The 9,888-nt window shown below is 31.0% G+C and overlaps 1 protein-coding gene across 2 annotated transcripts; it reads right to left on the reverse strand.

Annotated features, from left to right (window-relative positions):
- Positions 1-257: 257 nt before the first annotated feature.
- On the reverse strand, positions 258-1,469 carry LOC108337344 (uncharacterized). Of its 2 annotated transcripts, none has more exons than XR_008250661.1 (3): positions 850-1,464; positions 454-612; positions 258-385 (listed from the first exon to the last, which is right to left on the reverse strand). XR_008250661.1 is itself a non-coding variant. In XM_052880788.1 (3 exons), the coding sequence occupies exons 1-3, from the start codon at positions 1,305-1,307 to the stop codon at positions 305-307; spliced, it is 597 nt and encodes a 198-aa protein (XP_052736748.1). In that variant the 5' UTR covers positions 1,308-1,469; the 3' UTR covers positions 258-304. The 2 variants fall into 2 exon arrangements, 1 of the variants encoding a protein (XP_052736748.1); XM_052880788.1 differs by having other exon boundaries at positions 454-511; positions 850-1,469.
- Positions 1,470-9,888: the final 8,419 nt, after the last annotated feature.

A 9,888-nucleotide genomic window follows, 5' to 3' on the forward strand; every position in this document is an offset into this window, starting at 1 on the left:
TGTAAAAATGTTTTAAGTGCGAAAGTAACAGGGTCATTTAGAATTATAGTCCAGAAACAGATGATTTAAATTAAAGGCCACTATTCACTTCACGAAACCCCCCAGAAACAACTAGTTTTGCTTTCATTGAAGCACTTTTTAAATATTTGATGGCGGATTTCTGAATTGATATCGACATAATCAACCATTAACCTCAAGAACTGTCTATGCATCATCAACATAATGGAATAAAGAATAATAACAACAATAACAAAGACATGAAACAATGAGCAATAGCTGACATTACTGGCCGTTATAATCTTTATCATTGTGAAACACGACATACATGTTCAATCCTTGTCCTGTCCCCTTTCCCCTTCCCTGCTTCACAGTACCGCAGGGCCTCCTTGAAACAAAAGATTAAAAAATCAAAGCAGCCATGGAAAAAGCAAAATCAAACATTGACATAAATACCTCATTTCTGCGGGTGGATGATGTTCTATACATTCCTGGATCTATCAATTCAACCATCCTTACAACAAAGAAAACCAACAAAGATAGACACAACCAGGAATGAGCACACAGACAGATTTCTCAATATTCAAGTCACTACCACCTCCACCACAAACGAACCTAGAAAATGATCAAACTCAGCACATTTTCTTTTCCCCGAATAGAATCACTGTAAAACTCATACTAACACGAACTGAATACTCCATTTCAAATTTCACAAACTACCTCACATGATAACAAAGACTCGAGACAGTGAGCTTGAAGCTTAATAACAATCATATATCATCACCCTACCCTAAGATTCATGGCACAACGCGATAACAATCATATAACATATATAAGGTAACAATGAATTACTCCGATTTCTCCGACACGTGCTCCGTTGAATCATCCTCCGGGTTCTCCGCCTCATCTCCATCCTCTTCACAGTCCCCATCGCGATTGCGGTGGTTCACGGCGGCGACGCGGCGCTGTCGAACAATGTTGGAGAAATTCACAGATAAATCGGAGTAGATAGAGCGAACCTTGGAGATGTTGCCGTGGATCTGAGTCATGAGGCTAACATTCTTCATCATGTTGTCAGGAATCTTCGACTCGTGGTTGCTGTTCACTTCCTCGATCAACGCACGGTTTTCGTCCAGCACCGTCTGCGCCTGCCGGAAACTCCGAGTGAGTATGTTCCAAGCCTCGTCATCGCCGTCGCATTCCTCGTCCTCATCCTCATCCTCGTCGCCGAAGTCATCGGTTCTCTCTCCGGCAACCTTCGCGCTGTCGTTGACCCAATTAGGCATCGTCGTCTCGGCGGTTTCGTCCATAACCGCCGATTTCTAATTTCAAGTACGATCGAACATTTCGTTGTTCACACGAGAGTCTCAGTATTCGAGAAAAGTATTGGAATGAAGTTTGTTGTGGCGTTTCTTGCGGCAGTGAGAAGTTGGAGGCACGGGGCATTGACCCAACCATGGCGGTTAGCCTTGTGAATTCGGTAGGTGATATTTGATTGTGACAGTCCATTGAGAGTGGGGTGATTTGGCGTTGTTGGGGAGCTGGCGAGTGGCAATTGTAGTCTGTGAGCAAATTAAATGACAGACGGTGATGAAAGGAGATAAATATCTTATTGGGTTTTGAATATGATGATAAATAAATGAATAAGGAAATATCCCCCGCGTCGTGAATATTTTAAAGGAATAAAATATGAAGAAAAATAAATATCTCGTAGCTGACGGCACGAGAAAGTGTAAAAGCGTAGTTACTGGGACTTTTTTTAAGATTAGTCATAGGACTTTACGTATATGTAAGTATTGGAATAGTTTTTTATATGCAATTAAAATATATTTTTGAGATTTTTTTAATATATTATGTTTTCTATTTTTATAGATTGAAGTTTCGTTTTATTATTTAACTATTAAAATTAAGTCAATGATGTAGTTTTGAAACACTACCCTTTTTTCATCTATTTTGAAGCACGATTTTGAATTGTTTGTTATTGATACAAAATGTAACGTATAGGTATTGAGTAATTTGGTATAAGAGTATAAGTGTTTTAAATTAGATACACTTTGAATATTTGATTGGTCAAATTTTAAAAAAACACTCATAAATATAAAAATTTAATTATTAGAACTTTATTTATAAGATTTATCTTTCTAAAATATTTCTATACTTTCTTTCTAATATTTTGAGTTAACTGATATTTTTTTAAGATCTATTATAGAGATGACAAGAGGAAATATACTTTATCAATCAAAATCGTTTATCTTTTTTTCAATGATAATTTATTTAGTTGTCTGATAAGATAAATCTTTGTTAGTCTAAAATTTCATTTCAACTTGATATAAATGGATTTTTCAAGAAAGTTAGTGTTATTGATATTGGTTTACGAATGTGATATAAAGTCTATTTTATTGATGACTACTTTAATATGGAAATATTGTTATACATGTTGAATATAAAATTCTTTCTAAAATTCTTTGGTATAAGGTGAGTTTGAAATCGTAGTGATATTATTGTGTTTCAAATTGGTGTAAATGAATTTTCCAAATAAAGGAAGCTACTCTTATTGATTTTAGTTGATGAATGTGATATAAGGTCTATTTTATTTAGGGATTTCAATACGGTAATGTTGCGATACATGTTGAATATGAAATTCGTTGGTATAAAATGAGTATGAAGACTATATGTTCTATGTAAATTTGAGGTTCTTATATTTTACATAAGAAATATGTTCCTTGTATACTTGTGAATTAACATGATGAGTTTAGGATTCAACAACTGCATAATTAATTTGACATTCTTCATTCGTGTGTTGAGTTTGAAATTCATTGTTTGACATGATGAATTAAGGTTTTCTTTATTAGTCTATGTTTTTTATCTTCTTTAGTCTTAAAATTGAAGTAAATTTCTTGTTAGGTATAAAATGAATAATTTTATGAATTAAGGTGGGAATGTGTTTTGAAGTTCATAAGTAGCTTTGTTTTAAAAATGTATATATGTCAGGGTAGGAAGATTTATATGAGTTGCTAAGTGAAGGTATCATCTGGATTTCTCTAGTAAGTGTTTTGTATGATATCTTCACTTAAGGAAAAACAAGTGTGCCTAAGCATATGTTTCATCTCAGTCACATATGTGAGAATATTATTTAATATTTTCGCTCGAGCAAAAACATACATTGAAGCGGGTATCGTTTAATACTTTCACTGAACTTATATTCTATCAAGTGAAATTTTTTTTGACATTCATATTCAAATTTAATATGAAAATATTGTTGAATTGTGTATTTCTTTGTATTGAATTATGATGTTTGTGTGATTTTCAAGGTTACAAATATTTAACAAATATTTAATTATATGTAAATATCTATGAATATTAAACTAATATATTGTATTAGAGACTGTCGTATTTAAGTTTAAAAGAGTGAATAAAAATATATGTTGAGGTATGAATAAGAATACACTTTAAATTCGTCTTGATTTATATAATTTAGGTTGCATATCTAAAATGCTAAAATGGACCACATGTTAAATTTCTAAAACGAAAAAAAATCAATACATATAGATATTGTGATGAATAATTTTTTTTTTCTTTTTAAGTATCTTTTATATGTGAATCAATGTGCAATTCTAAATATATGTGTATGCAATATATGAACACAATAATATAATAAATATAATAAAGAATTGAAACGATATCATGTTTATTCCTATTCAAACCCAACCTCTTTTGACTATGATATGACTATTTTGAAGCAATAATTTAGCCATATTTTTACAACCCTAAAAAAATTCAAAGTTAGCTACCAAGTGCTGCCGGATATGTTTAATAATTTTTTTTCCATAAATATTTTTGGTGTTGTGTTCAGAATATAACTCTTTTAAATATGTAAAAGTTTTAAGAAATAATAGAGAGAATAACTTTTTTATTAATTGTCATTTTAACTTTCTAATATTTTATAAATTTGACAAAAACAATATATAACACTTTTAAAATATGAAATATGTATAAAGCGTTTATAATTTGTAAAATCATTAACATAACTTTATAAAAAAAAACAACCTTTCATTAGTTGGAATCATGATAACTTATACATAGTATTTAAGGGACAAATCTAAAAGAAGTGTATGGTTGTATTTTAATATACTTTTTTTCATTTGTCTAATCATAAATTGCTTACATCTTTTTTAAAGTGACATAGGTGAAAAACTATTTTATTTATCGATTTAAAGTTCAAGATTAGTTATTATTTTGTTAAAAAAATCCTACATATAACTTTTAGTTTTACATATTTATCATGAAATTAAAGAGGAAAATAAATAATAATAACAAATTGGAACAAATTCTATTATATAAAATTCTTTACAAATTAGGTATTGAGTAAATGGATAAAAGAAATATATACAATTTTATAATAAAATTTAATATAATCTTATTGTAACATCCTATTTTAGTAGTATAAAATCACTAAAATAAGAGTTATAAAGATGATAACTTACAACAAACTTGAGATTTCAAGAGAAGAAAAATCTACACCTGAAGAATAAAAGAAGTTATCTATACTATTGTTTCACCCTCAACCCTTACGCTGAGACAACTGGAAAGATGTCCTCTCTAAGCTTACACTCATTAAGGTGATTATCGCAAAACGAGAAAACATACATACAAACAAAAACAAAAGCAAGCGTAAGCTAATGATAAAATAGTTTAACATAGTAAAAATAAAATTCAACATACAATTGCAATCACATAGTTAGTAGAACATTTTCTCCCATTCACACATATCAAAACATCTTTCTTATTCACACCACTGACTCGGACTTGGCCAAACCCTTTATAATATAATATAAATGTCAAGTCATGAAAGGTTTTGCACCTATGTGGTGGAACACTTGACCCACTCAAAGCTGTCACACAAGATTAGTCCTTAAGACGCCTTTTGTCACCATAAAGAAAGACCCTCAGGCTAGGACCTCCTGCTCCTCTCACGACATGACTCACCACTCTCTAATTGAGCATGGATGATGATTAGAGTGTCAAGATAACTCCATATCTGCTTCTTACAATTTATAATATTTATACATGAATCCCCAATAAGAAATTCCTCCTTGAAATTATTTTTCCACAACATCTCATTCTCACTTTGATCATATCATAATACTTTGCATCCAAACATATGAATCCATGAAACATACATAAAAGAACCAGAAATAACCCTATCAAGTATCACAAAGTAGTTGATAATACAATTGATTATCTATTGTACATTGAAATTGATAATAAATTGGCTTAAGATCATAAGAGAACAACGAAATACATAAATCATATGTGTACAAGTGAATTTGGTTTAAATTGGTCAAAATTGCACATTACTGGAACTATTAATCGATTAGATTTATAATATAATCTATTAAGGCAAACCATAATTCATATAAAGCAAAATAGGGCAAAGCTGCCTATTTTAATTTATTATGTTATTAACATAATCTATTAGACTATAGTTTTTGTTTTAATCTATTATGTAGAGCTGTCAAAACGGGCTACCCGGCCCGACCCAACTCGACCCACCACGAGTTGGCCACTTAGTGAGCCAACCAAGGGTTGGTGGGTAAACGAGTTGGCTCACTAGCTCACTTAATTACAATTTTTTTTAAATAAAAAAAATTATAAACTTTCTATAATTTAAATCTAAAGAAATTTCACTCCCAAATTTGACTCCCAACATGGGTGTTTAATTAATTTCGAAAATAAGGAACTTAAATAATTTTTTCAAGCAAAAACAAAATAATAAATATTTTTTTATAAAATTAAATTTTAATAAAATAAAATTAGGTAGGTGGGTTGGTGGGCCAACTCGGCCCACCACGGGTTCAACCCGCATAAGCCGGGTTGAAATCTGACCCGCATAAAAAAATACAATTTTTTCAAACCCAACCCAGCTCAAACCCGTGGTGGGCCGGGTTGACCCGCGGGTTGTGACCCATTTTGACAGCTCTACTATTATGTTATTATCATAATCTATTAGACTGTAGTTTTTGTTTTAATCTATTATGGTATTAACATAATCTATTAGACTGTAGTTTCTGTTTTAATCTATTATGATATTAACATAATCTATTAGACTATAGTTTCTGTTTTAATCTATTAGACCACTCTAAGCCAAATCTACTTCTTTAAGTTACCCAAACTCAATTATACTACTTCTACTCCAAAACTTTGAAGGTTAGGGGTCTAAACCAGCTTGAATAGATATAATCATTCACTCCAAATCCTCAAATTCAATCCAGATACACTCCTTTAGAAATTCACTACTTGAAACCCATCATTTGTACCAAAAACCCTGAAAACACACCCTCTCAACTCCTCCCCTGCATCCTAAACCAGATTGTACTGATTTTATAGCTTAAATAAGTCTGAAATGACTTCATAATTGTCCCCAAACTTCTGTTTTACCCAACCAACCCTTTCCTCAAAAACTGACCTATCAAAACCTCTTAATTTCACTCCAAAACCAAAGTAAAATGAAATGAGATTCTTTCCCTCTACTTAACTTCATACTTTACCCATTTAAAGACATAAAACAGTTACTAAAGACTCTATAAAACTGACAAAGATGCAGGTCCCTCTTTAAACTCCTTATTCTAACAATTAGTACATCAACATCCATCAAATTGAACCATAAAGTAGTACTTCAACCCCTTCTCTTCACTAATTCCATCTTCATCACAATTTTGCATTCTAATCCATTCCAATTTCAGCATACATACACTTACACAACCTTTATACATTCATGCAAACTCAAGAACACATCATGAAGCACAACAATCACTATTCACTCAATTTATAACATCCAAAGTATCATAAACCATATAGACACATTCAACACCATACAAGCATTTTATTCATATACAATTATATATACAACCATGTACATACACACAATCACAACATTCATCAACATATACTTTTAAAATATAATTTTATACTTAATAATTAAATTAGAAAATAACATTAGCTTCTCTTACCTCTTAGAACTCCAACTAACTCTAAAGAACCCGACTCTGCTCCCTCAGCTCAAAGAGACCAAACAACACCTACAGATCACGAAAACATGATCAGGGTATACCATTAAAACTATTGATCAGTAGAGAACCTAAGAGTAAATTCAAACCATACATGTGACAAAGTCTCCTTTTATATTAAAATCTTTTAATATTAAAATAGTAGAGTCTCATTATTTTTAACTCACTACCACTTCTAAAATACCATTTTCTAGGTCTTTACACTTATCACAAGATTTCAATTTTAAATACGTAAGTTTTTAAATCCTTCAAAATCAACAAGGTGAGACTATATAACTACACTACATCATATAGTTATGTACATATCCCCAAGAGACTCCCAAAACACAACTCTCATTCTACACGATAGCACCTCTCCTCATATAACATCATCTTCTCACTCTAAAGCAATCATTATCAAAGAGATACAAAAGTAGACAAGCAAAGGAGAGTTACAAGAATTCTTAAAATAACAAAGTCAAGCATATATTTTGCAGTTTAAAACACATCCATAAATAGGTAAACTCTAAACTAAATTTATCCAAATTTATGCATTAACTTAGATATAAAAAGCTTTGTATATGTCATAATACCTCTTTGTGGATTGCAACAATAGGCTCTAGCTCCACTTGGCCTAATAAACTGAACAATTTTCTCTTGACAAGGTAAGTTAACTTATGGCCTCGCCAAACAAGGGTTCTCACCCGTATTCCTGCCATAAGAACCTCTTTCAATTCTCACCACCTAGACTACGACACTTTGTGTGAGTTTGTAAGTCTAATAAAATATAGGATAATTTCTGAGTAACATGTCTCCTAATCAATGCATAACATCAAAATAGTAAAGATTTGCACTTCTATCTTAGAAGCACAACCCTCAATTCTTAAAATAACAAACAACTCAATAATTTCAATCTTTCCATAATTTCATATCCTTGATACTCATCATCATTTCCTCATGACTCATATCACATATCTACAAAACTCTCAATCTCATATTTATTCTTTGTGTTTTCACATTTAAACCATACTCTATTCAAATAAACTTCCAACATTATCCATAACATATATAAAATTATTTCATCATATTTGTATCTTTACATTTCATATCACACACATCTATCATTTACCATAAACATTATTTTATTCCAAGATCATAAATAAGTACATAACAACCCATCAACACATTAAGTAGAAATGTTTTTCACAAAAGAGAAACCTAAAAAAACAAATAAAACAAATAGAACAATCTTAAATGATTGAATTTTTCTAGCTACAGGCCTTAATTCAAAGATTTCAGTGGTCAAAGTGAAGAATTATGTGTTTAGGACCAACTATCAAAATTTTAGCTTGATCCAATGGTTAACCAAGCAAGAATCTAATTTTTTTCCAGATGACTTAGAGTAGGAAAACCCAACTCGTCCAGTGAGAAAACCTCCCTTACCTATATGCCAAAATCAATTTTGGCACTCACTCAACGACGGTTTGCTCACTCAATCAGTCTGCATAACAAAATCTTGCAATTTTTTTTACCGTTCCACTATTCTAAAAACCAATTTCATGCCTCACACAAGTGGCAACCATCAAGAATCATGTTTACACAACTCATTTTAACTAGTGACACAATATAAATGATTTCCTTTTTCAATTCACATTACAAAATCAATTTGAACCTATGAAGTAAAATCTACATTCAACGCACATACCATAGAACCCCATTATCATATTACACAATCATTTATCAATAATCCTACTTCTTACATCACCAACTATCAACAAATTAACCAAACTAATTCATCACACAATCACAATTTAAGTTTCAAAATAAGAGATCAAAGTGAATACAAAATGAAATAGTTAAAATTAACTTTTTCCATTTGGTGTGACAACTCTAGTTGCTTTAAAATGCCAAATTACCTTCAACTTTGCATGATACTTTATATATGCATAGAAACATCACAAAAATGATCAAACCATACCATTATGAATCCTGATTAGTAGAAACTCCTAAAGAGTATAGAAACACCACCTGCGACCAACTGATGATGCCATAAAAGAGAAAGGGAACCATGACTACAGGAAGAGAGAGTAAAAAATCAACTTACTTTATTGAAAATTCTTATTTATTGACTATACTTGTAGAACTCAAAACTCTTGTTACGTAAGTGGTCTCCTATCATCAAACATATGAATAAAAAAGATAAAAAAACTTAAAAGAAATACATATAACTCTAAACAAATAGTTTCTAAAAAGACGATAATTTTATATAAAATGAACTCCAGTTATTAGAAATATATTTATAATTTAAACATTTTATTATTAAAATAATATAATGTTATCTTTTTAAAAAAAAACACCGCTGCTTTTAAGTCATATCCTAGATTCTCACACAAATGACAGAAAAAATTAATTGCAACACCAAACGTTGTGTTCCTTACCAAACGTTGTGTTGCTAAAAGCTAGCTTATAAATTATTCAAATAGACTAATAGCTAGCTTATTGGTGTCATCAAACGCAATCATAGTTATAATGCAAATCTCAACCAGAAGGCAAGAGGAAAGGAAAATTAAATATGCTTATATATTTGGACAAAACCGGAAAGGTCTGAAAAACTTATTTGAAGTATGCAGTTCAGGTAATGGTTCCAATTACTATGGTGAATTTATAGAGAATGGCTTTTCATTGCCAGTTGAAGCAAGAATGAGGATTGTAAAGACCGGGCAAAGGCAATGGGCAGAAACGTTCACAAAATCATCCACAGTAAGAGTCTCTTTGGATAGATACAAAGCCAGAAAAGTATTTTTAAGAGCTTCTCTGCTGAAAAAAGCTCAATACTTGCAGGAGA

The sequence above is a fragment of the Vigna angularis genome, chromosome 7 (assembly GCF_016808095.1).
Source record: "Vigna angularis cultivar LongXiaoDou No.4 chromosome 7, ASM1680809v1, whole genome shotgun sequence".
Classification (NCBI taxonomy): Eukaryota; Viridiplantae; Streptophyta; class Magnoliopsida; order Fabales; family Fabaceae; genus Vigna; species Vigna angularis.